Genomic DNA, 17,500 nt, shown 5'->3' with positions numbered 1-17,500 from the left:
CACACAGATCTGACTGTTCTGTTCTGTTCTGTGTGTCTCAGTACGAAACAGGCTGAGAGAAATCGTGGGAGCGTCCACTAACTGGAGGTATTGAACCTTGTGTGTCAAAGCAACAAGAACATATTTGAAGTGTTTCATTTCACCAAGGTCGTTTGTCGTGTCTGCTAACAGACAGATTCTGTCTGATTGATATGTTAATAACTTTGTGTGCAGCGACCACCAGCAGGCCATGTCGGAGCGCATGTCGCTGTCCAACATGTTGGCAAAGTCTCAAAACGACCTTCCAGTCAAGAGGATGATGGACAGCTACCTGGAGGTTCACCTGCCTCTGGGCTCCGAGCCGCTGCTCCGAGAGAAATACCTGACCTTCCACAACACTGTCAGGTACACACACACACACACACACACACACACACACACTTTCATGGCGTACAGCTGACCGGCATCTGGCCCTGTGACCTTCCTCAGCAGAAACACCTGAACACACACACACACACACACACACACACACACACACACACAGTGAACAATGACGTATTTATGTGTGTGTGTGTGTGTGAGCAGTGTAATGTACTGTGTGATTGCTCCGTGCTGTGTCAGGGGTGTATCAGAGTGTGTGTGTTTACGTGCCGGGGAGTTTGTTTGGGTGAGCCTTCTTTATTCAGCATAAACAACACACACACACACACACACACACACACACACACACACACACACGCAGATAAACTCACTTCCCTCTAACTGTCTCTTTCAGGTTCGGTAGAATCCTGGAGGACTTGGACAGTTTAGCAGGTATCACTAAAACTCATAATGAAAAACTATTTCTTTCTTCTTCATGCAAATAAATAGTAATGTTTGTCCTTGTCTGATTTCTGATTTCTTAATATTCTCTTGCACGTTAAACACTAACACTCGGTTCCTCGTGTGTCCTCAGTGCTCATCTCTTACTCTCACACCTATAATGAGACTCTGAAGAGGTCTCCTCTGTCCATCGTCACCGCCCTGGTGGATAAGATCGGTAAGTTGTTAGTTTTGCTGTCAGATGTCGACGTCCTCCGACCCTTTAACTCGTTTCTATGTTTTACACAAGTGTTGAAACTATTAGTTGTACCGTTGTAATATTTAAGGTCAGACTCTCAGTTGTCTGTCTCTTTAACAGCTGTAGTTCCTCACGCGAGACTTTTAAATGTTGTTTTGTTGTGGGACAGACATGAGGCAGCACATCATCTATCCTGACTGCGACATCAAGTTCACTGGTCATGTGACCTGGGTGGGAAAGACTTCTATTGAGGCCAAGATGCACATGTCACAGGTAGACACACACACACACACACACACTTTGATAAGCATCTTCTCTGATTCCAGCCTCTCAAAGAGGATTTCCTGCTCTTCGTTGCCGTACTTCTACATGTACACCAAATACTTTTAGGTATTTGGACTTTTGTCTGAACAAAACGAGACATGTGCAGCTTTAATATCGTTATGGCTGCAGAGCAAAGAAAAAAAGCACCAAAATCCTTTCCCAAAAATGAAACGTCTTCGTCCCTCACAGATTGTTTTCATGGATCGATAAGTGTTGAGCAGGATGAAGAAAGATAGAAGACAGATCAGCACTTTATGAATCTCTCATCTTATTTCAGTTCCACGATGGAGCTTACTCCCCGGTTCTGGATGCAACGTTTGTCATGGTGGCCCGGGATCCAGAAAACAAAAGGTACAAAGTCTGAGCTGCAGGAAAACAAGCTGTCGAACCTGCTTCAGTTATTATCTGCATGCTTTGACGCCACAGGAGACGCCTGCTGGCTGACAGCAATGTGCAGTAGTGGAGGAGGTATTCAGATCTTTAACAGGACTAAAAGTACAAATGACTGCAGTAAAAGTATAATTAGTCAAATGTAGTTAAAGTATTAAAAGTATAAAAATGTCCCAGACTGTGACGGTTATATATTATATATGATATCTCTAGATTATTATTACTCGTGCATTAATGTAAACGATTTGACTAATTTAGAATGTTAATTAATGATTATTTGTATTATGAATTAATCTGATGATTATTTTCTACATTATAAAAATATATAAAAATATATAAAGATGCAACTGCAACATTATTACTAATATATTACATTATTACTAATATATTAATATTTTTACTAATATATTTACATTATTAAACTTCAACATTATTGTTAATATATTAAAATATGTAATATTATAACGAAATAAATATTGCAACTCTTCACGTTTGTGGAACTATGAAATGTTTTTAAATAAAAAAATAACATAACTATTTATTTTCTGTCAATCAACTATTTACTGTTTTATTCATAACAACACTAAAGTAACTGAAACTGTCAGTTAAATAAACAATATTTAGAGTAGAAGTACAAGTACCTCAAACCTGTACTTAAGTATCGTACTTGAGTAAAAGTACTTAGTTACTTTCTCTGGTTCTTTCAGGGCTGCTTTTGTAAACCCGCTGAAGCCAGAAGGTCCAGAGGAGGAGAAACTTTTCCAGGAAGGAGAAGGTGAGAGATCCTCACACACACTCCAGTAATCTGATACTTATGTCCTTGTTAGGCCAACCTGTGTGTGTGTGTGTGTGTGTGTGTGTGTGTGTGTGTGTGTGTGTGTACCTGTGTGTGTTTTCCAGCTAATAAAGTCCGCCGTGTAGATCTGAGCACGGCGTCGTTGCTGAAGGTGGCGCCCACAGACGAGGAGAGGATGATCGTCCACAGTCTGTTCCTCAACACGCTGGACACAAAGTGAGAAACTGAGAAACACGACAAATGATCCTCGTTTGACTGAATGTCGTTTTATTTGTTAGTTTGTCATAGTAGTTTTATAAGTCGCTCTTCATCTGATACTGAAATGTCAGATACAACAAGTAAATAAAACACGCCCATTGTTATTATTTTAGTTATTTATTAGTTTTAAAGGTTAGTAACAGAGATGGACGCCAGAGGTGGACGCCAGAGATGGACGCCAGAGATGGACGCCAGAGGTGGACGCCAGAGGTGGACGCCAGAGGTGGACACAAGAAATGGATACCAGAGATGGACGCTAGAGATGGACGCTAGAGATGGACGCTAGAGATGGACAGCTAGAGATGGACACCAGAGATGGACACCAGAGATGGACACCAGAGATGGACAGTAGAGATGGACAGTAGAGATGGACACCAGAGATGGACACCAGAGATGGACACCAGAGATGGACAGTAGAGATGGACACCAGAGATGGACAGTAGAGATGGACACTAGAGATGGACACTAGAGATGGACACCAGAGATGGACACCAGAGATGGACACCAGAGATGGACACCAGAGATGGACAGTAGAGATGGACACTAGAGATGGACACTAGAGATGGACACCAGAGATGGACACCAGAGATGGACACTAGAGGTCGACACTAGAGATGGACAGTAGAGATGGACACTAGAGATGGACACTAGAGATGGACACTAGAGATGGACACTAGAGATGGACACTAGAGATGGACACTAGAGATGGACAGTAGAGATGGACACTAGAGATGGACACTAGAGATGGACAGTAGAGATGGACACTAGAGATGGACACTAGAGATGGACACTAGAGATGGACAGTAGAGATGGACACTAGAGATGGACAGTAGAGATGGACACTAGAGATGGACACTAGAGATGGACACTAGAGATGGACAGTAGAGATGGACACTAGAGATGGATACTAGAGATGGACACTAGAGATGGACACTAGAGATGGACACTAGAGATGGACACTAGAGATGGACAGTAGAGATGGACACTAGAGATGGACACTAGAGATGGACACTAGATGGACAGTAGAGATGGACACTAGAGATGGACACTAGAGATGGATACTAGAGATGGACACTAGAGATGGACACTAGAGATGGACACTAGAGATGGACAGTAGAGATGGACACTAGAGATGGACACTAGAGATGGACACTAGAGATGGACACTAGAGATGGACACTAGAGATGGACAGTAGAGATGGACACTAGAGATGGACACTAGAGATGGATACTAGAGATGGACACTAGAGATGGACACTAGAGATGGACACTAGAGATGGACACTAGAGATGGACACTAGAGATGGACACTAGAGATGGACACTAGAGATGGACACTAGAGATGGACACTAGAGATGGACACTAGAGATCGACACTAGAGATCGACACTAGAGATGGACACTAGAGATGGACACTAGAGATGGACACTAGAGATGGACACTAGAGATGGACACTAGAGATGGACACTAGAGATGGACACTAGAGATGGACAGTAGAGATCGACACTAGAGGTCGACACTAGAGGTCGACACTAGAGATGGACACTAGAGATGGATACTAGAGATGGACACTAGAGATGGACACTAGAGATGGATACTAGAGATGGACACTAGAGATCGACACTAGAGATGGACACTAGAGATGGACACTAGAGGTCGACACTAGAGGTCGACACTAGAGGTCGATGTCTTGATGATGAAACTGGATGTTTTGTTCACTTTAGAAGATTTTTCTCCCCAGAATATTCCACAGTTTAATATTTGCTTCACCATCCGAGGATGTTTGAGTTTGCAGCAATGTGTTCATGTTGTCGTATGATATAATAAGATTGACTGTATTAAACGTCTTCTGCAGGACGGTCAGTTTCCGCAGCAGAGTTCTGCCTCCAAACTCCGCGTGGATGGAAGACGCCAAAGTGAAAGGACTGGAGATCTGCCACCCACAGGTGTCTTTGTGTTTAGAGATAAATATACTAAATACTGCCCGACAATATGTTCACTTTGACAGCACTTCAATGATGTGTGTGTGTGTGTGTGTGTGTGTGTGTGTGTGTGTGTGTGTGTGTGTGTGTGTGTGTGTGTGTGTGTGTGTTGACCAGGAGAGAAACATCTTCAACAGGATATTTGGAGGTTTCCTGATGAGGAAAGCGTACGAGCTGGGCTGGGCCAACGCCTGCTCCTACGGGTGAGAGCTTTTTAAGAGAAGATGATGGATGATGTCTAAAAGCAGAATATTTCTCTCGTGCAAGAAGTTAAAAGTGTTTTGTGTGTGTGTGTGTGCGTGTGTGTGTGTGCTGCAGAGGATGTCGACCCAGTCTGGTGGCTGTGGATGATATCCTCTTCCAGAAACCCGTGGAGATCGGCTCGCTGCTGCTGCTCTCATCGCAGGTCAGAGAGTCAAAGAGCATTTGAAGTACTTGTTAGATTCTGGGCTGCAAGTGTACTGTGTGGTTCAGTGTGTGTGTGTTTGCAGCAGCGCACACAAACACACACACAGGGGTTAATGCATGTGTGATAACTTCTGGGGAGCGATGGGGCGAGTTCAGAGGGAAGGTTTGAGTTCAAACTGAGCTTAATTTGGGACATTTTTCACAGGTCGTTGTTTTTAATATCAAGTTTCAAAGTGTTCGGAATATTATTATTATTATTATTATTATTATTATTATTATTATTATTATTAATATTATTAATATTAATATTAATATTATATAACAACACATGACAATTATGACAGCAAATGTCAGAAACAAAATGTTTTAAATTAACTAAAGCCTCTAAAGGTACAAACATAGTTGCAGTAATATTTATTATAAGTGTGTGTGTGTGTGTGTGTGTGTGTGTTTTCAGGTGTGTTACACACAGGGGAACCACATCCAGGTCAGAGTTCACAGCGAGGTGTTCGACCCCCTGACCCGCCAGCACAACACCACCAACGTGTTCCACTTCACCTTCGTTTCTGACCGCGACGTCCCGAACATCATCCCAATGACATATGGAGGTGAACACACACACACACACACACACACACAGTTTACAAAGTGACTTTGCAGGTTGAAAGTTGTCAGATTACTTTAATCTGATATATTTTGTGTGTTTGTGTGACAGAGTCGATGCTCTACCTGGACGGGAAGAGACACTTTAATCAGACTGTGCAGCCCTGAAAGCAACATGTCCGCCGCCTGCCTGCCGAAGCCTTTCAGCGTCTGACCAACGAGCTCTGTGTGTGTGTTTGTGTTTGTGTGTGTGTGTGTGTCGGACGTCAGTGGAGGAGAATGAATGCACTTAGTACTTTACATCCTTTTTACAGCCTTGTTGACGTTGCACACCTCACATGGTGAATGTTTGCTTCCTTCACTTGTTCTCTTGTTTGTGTGTCAGGTGTAAAGAGGTTCACGACATTACAACACCTTTCTAAAGAACTCCTTTATATTTTCTTTACTCGTTCAACTACCAGGCAATTCGTTTGACAACCAGTCAGCGTTTACAGCTTCTGCAGTATATTCCTCATTCGCATTGCTTTACAGTTTGTTATTTCTTTTATATTCCACTTATACGCACAGAACTCTGAGTCTTTACTTTTTTTTATTGAATGAGAAGCTTTATTCTGAAAGTGTCAGACTGCTGCGATTGGGAGTCGTGTATTTACTCAAATGCAATAAATAAATTCTTATTTATCTTGACTTCACTGTCGTCCTGTTTGTCTTCGCTCTAATTATGTTTGATACAAGTGATCGTAACTCCTGGTGATGTAACACTGATGTTATTTATGTCTTTGGCTTAAAATGTATAACAGAAAGACATAAAGAGTCTTACGATGCTGTTATTATTCATGACTGCAACCCACCCAGACTGATCAACCAATGAGAGCTAAGCGAGACCATGACATCATCGCTCATTATCATAAAGGAGATGTGAAGACGTAGAAATAGTTAAATAAATGTGGACAATAAATGAATACGGAAAGCTATGATATTTTTTTATTTTTTTATTTTCCATTAATCTATATATTATATCATGTATTTTTTGACAAAAATATGTGTATTTAAAATGGCAAAACATTTACTTCTTATTTAATTATCATTCATTTGATTTTATCTGTTTTTTAATAAAATAAAATTTAAAAATGAATGTGAAACAGGGAAAATATTTTTTTTATTGCACATTAATCCATTACTATATTTGTCTTTTGATAAAAATGGTCATCACAATTCATCAGATCTCATTTATCTCATGTAGATATGTACACTGTCGGATATCAAAATAAAACATAAATGCAAAAATGTTTATGTAGTTCTTATTAATTAGATTTTATCTGTATTTACATTACTATACAAAGTTATCTGTTGTGTTAAACGAATTAATACTGTTGAATCTTCTGTGAATAAAACTACTTTAAAATATGTCCTCTAAACTGCCAGTAACACTTAACATGATATTTAATCTAAATCTAACAATAATTTAAATGAGTGGACTATTTTTATATATTTTTCATCTTTTCAGGTTCTCAATAAAATTGTATGTATTTTTGTTTTAAATGAAAAACTTAATTGCATTTCCGGGCAGCTATATAAACCACTGGGGAACCATAGTTCGGCGCGGCCTGTGTGTTCACCCGGAGTCGTTTCTCACACGGACACCAACACGGATTTAGCACGCAGACGAACGTCCGCTGTTTTAATCCCTTCCGAGCCGGGTCGTCGTTCAGTAGCATGCAAAATATGTTAACCATTATCTCTAACGCACTTTGTAGGATCACTGGCCGACATGCGGTGAGTGGGTTTGGGGTTAACGTCGAGCTGGGGTTCGTTTCCGGGCTGATGCTAACAGTTAGCTAGCCGGGTTTGGTTTGGTTTGGCGCTGACCTTGTTAGCCGCTAGCATGTTAGCCGCAGCGGCTAGTTTGACTCTTGCTTTGCCGTTTGCATGTGGTGGTCAGATATTTAATATGTATAATGTGAGCTTGCTTATTGTTTAGTAACTAATGGTGGTTCATGAAGGGCATGTACAAACTGGGGAGATACCGACTCGTTTCTCTTTTTCTCTTCTGTTAATCTGCATTAATCTGAGATTAATTGATTGTGGTGGTTTTCCTTCCTCGAGCGGCTTTTTACTGATTTGGATGCACTGATGTGATCTATAATGACCTATATCTTAAAATGTGAACATATATGAATATAAGTTAACACGAGGAGAGCCTCAGTGTTTTGTATGTGCGGAAGTTATTTTATCAAAATATAACTAATTACTTTGTATTTGTGGGAAAAGTATTTAGATATCTTACTACACATTGCAGAAATACAGTAACTTCAATCTTACAGACATACAATAAATGGTAATAGTGAATTACTTTAAGTTTAAAAACCTACTTATTTTGCTTTTGCACTAAAACCTACTCAATTAAAACTGAACATGAATTGGCCGACACATGTAACTGGAAGATTGTGGGATCAGTTGAAACACATCAGTGCATCCTTATTAATCCATGTGCTTAATCAACAGCAGAAGCCATTGTGGGACCAGCTTGTGGTGGTTCAGCAGCAGCAGCATGTTGTGGTGGTTCAGCAGCAGCAGCATGTTGTGGTGGTTCAGCAGCAGCAGCATGTTGTGGTGGTTCAGCAGCAGCAGGGATCCTACAGTCTTTGGAATGAACACAAACATTATGCACACGTGCACAGAAAGGGAACAGTTCTGTTATTTAACTTTGGTTGACCCTAAAACAAATGTGACTGTAGGAACCCTGTTGTTTTACGGCTTTGTGTTGAGAAAGCAGAACTCCTTCTTTCGCTCCTCCGGCCTCTTCATTGATTTACACACACACACACACACACACTCGCATAACAATCCCAATTTATTTCTTGCTTTTCTCCTCCACCCCCCCTCCTCCCTCCCCCCTCGCCTGAACCCTAGGGAGCCCAAACAGTGTCCGAGGTAAGCAGCTCGTTGCTCTGCTGATGTTTGTCTGTAGGTCTTCAGCTTCATTCCTCGCTGTGATGTTTCCCAAGGAGCTCCGTTTTAAAATGTATTTTTAAAGTGCTTCTAAATTAGGAAAATAAATAATTGCTCATAAAGGAAACTTCTTACGTAGAATCAACTTGTATTGTGTTAGTTTTTAAATGTGTTTTATTTTCGTTATTTGTTATTCAAAGTATAATTTAATGGTAGCATGTTTTAATCCGGTTGTCCAGAGATATTTCTCACTGCACAACATTTACTCCTCACGGCAGGAAACTAACTTGTTTTAGCCTCAGACGTCATCGTGTGTCCGTTCTCCATCTAGCTGCTGTTCCCCTGTAGCCTCTGTAGCGCTCCTCTGGCTGTGCTCTGGTCTGATGGGTTGGCTCCTGTGTTCCCCAGTTGCTGATCGACCTGTCAGAGTACGTCAGTGTCACCTCGCCGGCGGCGCCCGCCTTGGCACAGACGCAGCGGCAACCACCTAAACCACCACCAGTCAGCTCTAGGGCGTCTGCTGCACAGTTAGTTAGCGCCCAGGCCGACCAGCTAGACAGACCAGTAAGAACAAGTAGCATCCTCCAGGTGTGCCTGATCACTAACGGGGGGGAATCTGAACAAGTCTGTGGCTGGTTTTAAAACTCTGATTCTAAAGCTGTCGGTAGCGTCAGCTCTTGGTTCTGGGTCTTCTCTTCTCTTTCTGGGAAATGTGTGAAATCACGACATGAAGAAATAGAGCAGCACGTATTTATCATGTCCACTAACGATTGTTAGTTCCTGATCTATGAATGTTTATTTTATTGTTTCATCAGAAATCTGTTCCCGGAGCTCGAGAGAAACTGAAATACTCGTTTAGTTTGACCCCAAAATATTGAATTTACAAAACCCAGCGTCTTAAACGACTCGAGTGACATTTGTTTTCTAATCTTCTGATAATCTGTGAGCTGCGTTTACGCGTTACTAAACACTTTTACACTTTCTGTTGTTGCTGAAGTCAAACATGAAGCGATGAAATGGTTTAGCAACAAGTGAGCTGTTTATTTAAAATAGTTTTAAATATTCAAACTGTCAGGAATGATCTTCATGACTAAAAACTGAAACTTAATTTGAACTAGTAAAATAACTTTTGTGAAGTCTGTACGTCGTCAGACCGGCAGCGACTGAACGTCTGAACAAGCTCCTGAATCGAGAACTTTTTATATTTTCTCAGAAACACGGTTGTTGGTGAACAATATCTGAAAGATTCAGCTGGTGTTTTCTCCCACCCTGTTACTGACCCCCCCCCCCCCCACACACACACATGCACTTTACAGACCACTGTAGTCCAGTGTGAACCCCCACCAGACCTGATCCTCCCCCCTCACTAACGCTGTGAAGAGGAGGGTAGCCGTGTGTGTGTGTGTGTGTGTGTGAATAATAAATTGAGATGATTCTCAGTTTGAGGGCAGGAACTACTTTCCCTCTGACACGTACCAGACCCCATAGAGAAATATTGCAATTTCAGCCTTCAGCACAACGTGTGTGTGTGTGTGTGTGTGTGTGTTAATGACGGATGTTTGTGTGTTTTTGGTCACCAGGGTGCCAGAGTTGTGGTTTCCCGCTCTTTTGCTGACTGTCACCTCTCAGGCGACCTTTGACATCAAGGTGGGTCGAAACGAAAACACTTTGTTACCTTTAATGCCACATTTATTCTGTCGTCGTATTTATCTGCGATTTGTTATTTAAATGTGTGCCTCCCCAGAAAAATAAACCTACCAAAGGGACAACATCGATAGGGTTAGTTAGCGGCGTCGTTTTTGTCAATTATGCACCAAAGCTATGGAACACTTTACCTGCAGACATTAGGGAGGCAAGCTCGCTCAGTATCTTCACAAGTAAACTGAAGACATATCTCTTTACTTTAGCCTTTTAATGGTGATATTTTATATCTCTTTACTTTAGCCTTTTAATAGTGATATTTTATATCTCTTTACTTTAGCCTTTTAATGGTGATATTTTATATCTCTTTACTTTAGCCTTTTAATAGTGATATTTTATATCTCTTTACTTTAGCCTTTTAATAGTGATATTTTATATCTCTTTACTTTAGCCTTTTAATAGTGATATTTTATATCTCTTTACTTTAGCCTTTTAATAGTGATATTTTATATCTCTTTACTTTAGACTTTTAATAGTGATATTTTATATCTCTTTACTTTAGACTTTTAATGTGATATTTTATATCTCTTTACTTTAGCCTTTTAATAGTGATATTTTATATCTCTTTACTTTAGCCTTTTAATGGTGATATTTTATATCTCTTTACTTTAGCCTTTTAATAGTGATATTTTATATATCTTTCCTTTAGCCTTTTAATGGTGATATTTTATATCTCTTTCCTTTAGCCTTTTAATGTGATATTTTATATCTCTTAACTTTAGCCTTTTAATAGTGATATTTTATATCTCTTTACTTTAGCCTTTTAATAGTGATATTTTATATCTCTTTACTTTAGACTTTTAATGTGATATTTTATATCTCTTTACTTTAGCCTTTTAATAGTGATATTTTATATCTCTTAACTTTAGCCTTTTAATAGTGATATTTTATATCTCTTTACTTTAGCCTTTTAATAGTGATATTTTATATCTCTTTACTTTAGCCTTTTAATGTGATATTTTATATCTCTTTACTTTAGCCTTTTAATGGTGATATTTTATATCTCTTTACTTTAGCCTTTTAATGGTGATATTTTATATCTCTTTCCTTTAGCCTTTTAATAGTGATATTTTATATCTCTACTTTAGCCTTTTAATGGTGATATTTTATATCTCTTTACTTTAGCCTTTTAATGGTGATATTTTATATCTCTTTCCTTTAGCCTTTTAATAGTGATATTTTATATCTCTTTACTTTAGCCTTTTAATAGTGATATTTTATATCTCTTTACTTTAGCCTTTTAATAGTGATATTTTATATCTCTTTACTTTATCCTTTTAATAGTGATATTTTATATCTCTTTACTTTAGCCTTTTAATGGTGATATTTTATATCTCTTTACTTTAGCCTTTTAATGGTGATATTTTATATCTCTTTACTTTAGCCTTTTAATAGTGATATTTTATATCTCTTTACTTTAGCCTTTTAATAGGTGATATTTTATATCTCTTTACTTTAGCCTTTTAATGGTGATATTTTATATCTCTTTACTTTAGCCTTTTAATGGTGATATTTTATATCTCTTTACTTTAGCCTTTTAATAGTGATATTTTATATCTCTTTCCTTTAGCCTTTTAATGGTGATATTTTATATCTCTTTACTTTAGCCTTTTAATGGTGATATTTTATATCTCTTTACTTTAGCCTTTTAATGGTGATATTTTATATCTCTTTCCTTTAGCCTTTTAATAGTGATATTTTATATCTCTTTACTTTAGCCTTTTAATGGTGATATTTTATATCTCTTTCCTTTAGCCTTTTAATAGTGATATTTTATATCTCTTTACTTTAGCCTTTTAATAGTGATATTTTATATCTCTTTACTTTAGCCTTTTAATGTGATATTTTATATCTCTTAACTTTAGCCTTTTAATAGTGATATTTTATATCTCTTTACTTTAGCCTTTTAATGGTGATATATATATATTTTTTATCTTAGCCTTTTAATGGTGCCACTTTAAACTAATTTAAATGATTTCATAAGTTTTTGCTATAACTGGTTTAACATTGAATGTTTAAAGGTAACTAAGATATATTTCAGAGTGTATTTTTTAAAACCCTGAGATCAAATAGACGGTGTTACCACGGGGAAAAGATGAAGTTTCTCTGATAAATGTGTATTGGAGAAAAACTGGCTTTAACCGAAGGGAGTAAACCAGTTGAAGGGCCACAGGGGCCCATTGTTGATCTCATGCTTTCAAAATATGGCTCTGATAGTTTAAAACATTTACAAGAATGGTGTGATGAATGTGGTTTCCCGGCAGGAGGGTCATTAAGTACGGCACAGATACTAGACATGATCTCTAATGTTGTTTATACTATTTTAATTCTGCTATTTTTATAATGGTACTTCAGACTCATTACATCAACACTGTGATTATTGTTCTGTAAATGCTCTTATTCTGTATAATCTTGTACTTATATTTTTGCTGTGAAGCACTTTGGGCTGCAATTCCTGTATGAAAGGTGCTATACAAATAAAGTTATTATAGCTTATTGTTTATTTTGAAAAGAATGTGAATTCAATAAATGTTTTAATAAATATTGCGATCCTGGTTGGTAAATTAAAAATAAATCTAAATTTCAAAAGTCATCCTTCTGTTTAAATTCTTGTTTATTTAATGCAGTCTCTTAAAAAAGAAAATAATAAGAAAGGTTTATCTACCAAACATGGTGTGTGTGTGTGTGTGTGTGTGTGTGTGTGTGTGTGTGATTAATGATGAATCAAGTCAATGTGAAGCTGTTCATTCATAATTTCATTCTTCACAGTAACTCGTGATTTCTGATGTTACAGCTTCGTGCTTGTGTGAACGGGATGATTTTGATTAACTGGCATTAAGTGATAAATGCAGCAACGCTTCACTTAATTAAATCTTTTCTTCTGGATGTTTGTTGCCATGACCGGATAAATAACAGAAGAGATTCCACAGCCTGGTAGAGACATCTAGTGGTCAGAGGTATATGTACCTTCATCATGTAGTTAAAGTATAAAGATGTCCCAGGCTGTGACGCTTATATTATATCTTTAGATTACATGCATTAATGTAAAATACGATTTTACTGTTTGCACAGCTGAAGCTCATTTTGAATATTAATAATTTTAATTTGCTTATTTTATCCATTAATTGCCTTGTTTGTTTTGTCCTCAACATTAATAATTTATTTAAAGTAAAAGCAGCAAATCTTCACATTTGTGAAGCTGGAACAACGAAACATCTTTACATTAAAACAAATAGATTAATCTTTGCAAACTGTAGTTTAATTTAGTGTAAAATTTATTCATCTGTAAAGTCAGTCACAAGTATAGAAGCAGAAAAAGAAAAGACTTGTGCACTTTAAATTCGTAATTAACACAATTTATCTTCACGCTTTCTTTATGCATTTATTTACAGCCAAACAAACAGTCTTTGAGACACACACACACACACACACACACCTTCAGATCTGTACAAGTTCAGGTTTTAGAGTGAAGAACAGAAGTTTGTGACATGAGGAACAGAGAATCCCGTCGATGCTGCAGTTTCTTCTCCGCTTCACATTTTCCCACAAGCGAACACAGAGATATACTTGTTGCACATTTTCGGAGCATCGTTACACGAACAGTCACAAGATCTCCAAACAGAAACTATATATTGCACCGTCTTCAGTTTCTTCCATCTTTTAAATCAACAAACTAGATTCACACGTTCACTTTGTCTTATTTGGGAAGTTGTCCAGCGAAGCAAACGTTGGATAAAACCTGAAGTATTGAGTTCAGGGATCTGATGCTGATCAACAGTCATCTTAATATTCAGAAACCTCGAACTGTAAAGTCCTACAACTCAAATAAATACACACACACACACACACACACACACACACTATGAGCAGCAGGTGGAAGAAGTACTCCGAGGTTTTACTCGAGTACATTTAGAAAGTAAAAGTCCTGCATTCAAAATGTTACTCAAGTAAAAGTATTAGCATCTAAATATACTTAAAGTACTAAAAAATAAAGTACTTATGACGCAGAACGACCCATTTTAGACTAAATCTCATATTACTGGATTATAATATTCACATATTGTGCATCTTAATCTGCAATATATACACATTATTAATCTGAACACAATAAAAGCACAATATTTCCTCTGAAATGTAGTGAAGTATAAAGTAACATAGTATTACGTGAGTTAAGTACAGTACTTGAGTAAATGTTGGTTCTTAAAGCAGAATCTGAAGGTTAAACGTTGGAAACATCTGAATAGACGCAGCACATGGAGAAGATGTAAGGAAAGCTAAGTTGTGCGTATAACGTGCAGCCCTGAAACATTTAAAACCTGTGAAGTACACAGAATCTTCTCATACGACACAAAGCACATCTGCAGCAGCGGCTCGATGAGGGTGATGATGATGATGGTGATGATGATGATGGTGCGACACCGACAGGCTGGTCAGACGTACAGACAAATAAATCTTAAATATATTCTCTCTATAAAACTATGAATAAATAACACGGGCAGGTTTCAGGTCAGAGTCCTGTTCAGGTGCGGACTCATCTAAGAATCGAGGAAGGGTCGGGGTGCAGTACGCAGGGTCTGTGAAGGTCGCTGTGTATCTGGAGTGTGTGCGTCTAGCTGACGGACTTCAGTTTGACCCAGGGGTTTGTCCCGCGGACCTTCCAGCGGGGAGTCGTTGCTGTAGATGTGGTTGCAGAGGTCCTCCAGCGGCGGCTCTGGATCTGAGGTCGCATACTGAGCCGCCTCCTCCACCTCCTTACGGATCGCAATGTCAATTTCCTGAGAGGACAGAGAACTCGTTAACTCATGCAGCTGCACAACACTGAGGCGTTCGTTTCTCTTACGCCGGGTTACAAGATCGCAGCCTTTATAATGTCGTTAGCACGCAGGCTCGTCCTCACGTGTGTGTGTGTGTGTGTGTGTGTGTGTACCTTGAACTCCTCCACAGAGGCCATGTTGTTGCTGAGCATGCGCTCCTTCAGCATGGTGATGGGGTCGCTCTTGCTGCGCACTTCTTGAATCTCGTCACGAGTGCGGTAGCTGCAGGAAATTACATCACGTTAGAAAACAACGTCAACAGGAAGAGAACAACAACGTGAGGATTTCTAGTCACCTGACGCCCGGGTCACTCATGCTGTGTCCATGGTAACGGTAGGTCTGCAGCTCCATGATAATGGGACCCTGAAACACACAAGTCATCTCTCACAGCTGTCGGCCATCTTTAACACACTGGATCAAATCGCCTCGCTCCTCCAGCGCTACAAGAGCTTCACAGACTGACAGTGTTTCTCCGCCGCTCACCTTTCCAGCTCTGCAGTGGTCTGCAGCAAACTTGGTGGCCTCTCTGACACACAGGACGTCCATCCCGTCCACCTACGAGACAAGGAGCGGGATATTAATACCCCTTTCAGTTCAGAACCGGCTGAACGCTGTTATTGGAGTATTTCCAGTGTGGCATCAGTCCACCACGTGTTTGTGTGCAGTATCATACATGAGCGTCAGACAGCTGTATGGATGCTCACACCTGCAACTGCCAGGACGGACTGAGCGTCCTCCTGTTATAGTCTGGGTTCATACAGGCCAGCTGCAGCGTACGGCCAACAGACACGCTGCAGCTACCGCCCAAGACCCCGATGTAGCTACCGCCCAAGACCCCGATGTAGCTACCGCCCAAGACCCCGATGTAGCTACCGCCCAAGACCCCGATGTTTAACTCCATAAGATTTAAGCTCACTCTGATTCCTGGTATGTAGTCTCCTCTCTTGTAGTAGTCGGTGCTGGCTGACGCTCTCTCCACCGACGTCCCCATACCGTACTTGTTGTTCTCGCAGATGAAGATGCACGGCAGCTTCCAGAGGGCGGCCATGTTGTACGCCTCAAACAGCTGGCCCTGATGGAGCGGAGTGGAGTTGAGCGAATGCATTTATAATAATGTGGGACTGTTAAAGAATTCTGCAGGACAGTTACCTGATTGGCGGCTCCGTCTCCGTAGAGGGAGACGCACACCTGGTTGTTGCCTTGGTACTGGCAGGCGAGCGCGATGCCGGCTCCCAAAGGAACCTGGTCAGAGTCACAAATAAGTCTCAACTCTTACACATCACTCATCTGCTGACGAGTCGTCAACACTCAGCTTCTATATGAACTACAACAAAGAGTGGCGAGTCGGAGCCTTGAATTAAAACAACGTTTGATCTTAAAACAAAGCGTTCTATTGTATCTTTATGATCAGACGCACACGAGTCACAATCTTTATTACCTGTGCGCCCACGATGCCGTTGCCTCCGTAGAAATGTGGAGCGTACATGTGCATCGAACCTCCTTTTCCTTTGGCCACGCCGCCTTTACGACCTGAGGAGGAATAAAGAGGAGTGACGACTCTGCAGACGTCAACAATTCATCCAGTTAGGGTCATCTGGAAGCTTCTCCCTCACCCGTGAGCTCGGCCAGGATCTCTTTGACGGCGATGCCGCGGGTGTACGTGTACCCGTGGGCGCGGTAGGCGGTGATCAGGTGGTCAGAGGGGTTGATGCCCGACTCGATGCCCACTGCACACGCTTCCTGCAGGAGACAAACATCACAGCTGGTACATCAACTCGTGGTGCACCGTCTGAGCAACAGCCCCGAGCACATTATGTTTTATTATTTATTCTGTGTTGCAGGATTTACAATAAAACATTCCAGAAGTTATTCTGGTAAATAAAACCTGTGACTTCTGCGCCCCACCCTGAGCTGGACGTGTGCTCACCTGTCCATCATACAGGTGACAGAAGCCTCTGATGATCTTCTGTTTGTAGAGCTGATCAGCCTTCAGCTCCATGCGCCTCACGGTCTGCATGACGCGGTAATACTGCAGGCCCTGCTCCCGGGTCAGCTCCGCCTTCAACGGAGGGCCGTCCTCCAGGCGGTGCAGGTCGCATTTCTACCGGGACAGAAAATATTTTTTCCACCGGTATCAAACATCTCCAACGCCAGAGCGTTCAAAAGTCCAACAGTCATTGAATCCGATGAGTCACTTTATTCAAATTGAGGATTATGACGATAGATTAGATAATAC

The 17,500-nt window shown here is 40.2% G+C and overlaps 2 protein-coding genes across 3 annotated transcripts in view; one reads left to right on the top strand and one right to left on the bottom strand.

The window, feature by feature from the left end:
- Positions 1–6,484, top strand: part of acot9.1 (acyl-CoA thioesterase 9, tandem duplicate 1) — a 9,515-nt gene extending 3,031 nt beyond the window's left edge. For both annotated transcript variants that reach the window (XM_029426387.1, XM_029426385.1), the window contains 13 exons: positions 42–87; positions 214–384; positions 755–792; positions 935–1,018; positions 1,209–1,312; positions 1,641–1,714; positions 2,461–2,528; positions 2,654–2,765; positions 4,660–4,750; positions 4,904–4,989; positions 5,105–5,192; positions 5,652–5,802; positions 5,910–6,484. In XM_029426387.1, the coding sequence (XP_029282247.1) occupies positions 42–87; positions 214–384; positions 755–792; positions 935–1,018; positions 1,209–1,312; positions 1,641–1,714; positions 2,461–2,528; positions 2,654–2,765; positions 4,660–4,750; positions 4,904–4,989; positions 5,105–5,192; positions 5,652–5,802; positions 5,910–5,965 (1,169 nt within the window). In that variant the 3' untranslated portion in view covers positions 5,966–6,484. The remainder of the gene's footprint in view (positions 1–41; positions 88–213; positions 385–754; positions 793–934; positions 1,019–1,208; positions 1,313–1,640; positions 1,715–2,460; positions 2,529–2,653; positions 2,766–4,659; positions 4,751–4,903; positions 4,990–5,104; positions 5,193–5,651; positions 5,803–5,909) is intronic.
- A 7,306-nt stretch (positions 6,485–13,790) lies between these two features.
- LOC115004705 (pyruvate dehydrogenase E1 component subunit alpha, somatic form, mitochondrial-like) lies at positions 13,791–17,385 on the bottom strand. The gene is given in 10 exon segments (XM_029426384.1): positions 13,791–15,104; positions 15,106–15,225; positions 15,378–15,486; positions 15,560–15,627; positions 15,748–15,819; positions 16,181–16,336; positions 16,414–16,506; positions 16,703–16,794; positions 16,878–17,004; positions 17,192–17,385. Coding segments are annotated over 10 exon segments (972 nt in total). The 5' UTR covers positions 17,282–17,385; the 3' UTR covers positions 13,791–15,059.
- Positions 17,386–17,500: the final 115 nt, after the last annotated feature.

The sequence above is a fragment of the Cottoperca gobio genome, unplaced genomic scaffold (assembly GCF_900634415.1).
Source record: "Cottoperca gobio unplaced genomic scaffold, fCotGob3.1 fCotGob3_170arrow_ctg1, whole genome shotgun sequence".
Taxonomy (NCBI): domain Eukaryota; kingdom Metazoa; phylum Chordata; class Actinopteri; order Perciformes; family Bovichtidae; genus Cottoperca; species Cottoperca gobio.
The sequence above is the reverse complement of the archived record's forward strand: the minus strand, read 5'-3'. Positions and strand labels throughout refer to the sequence as shown.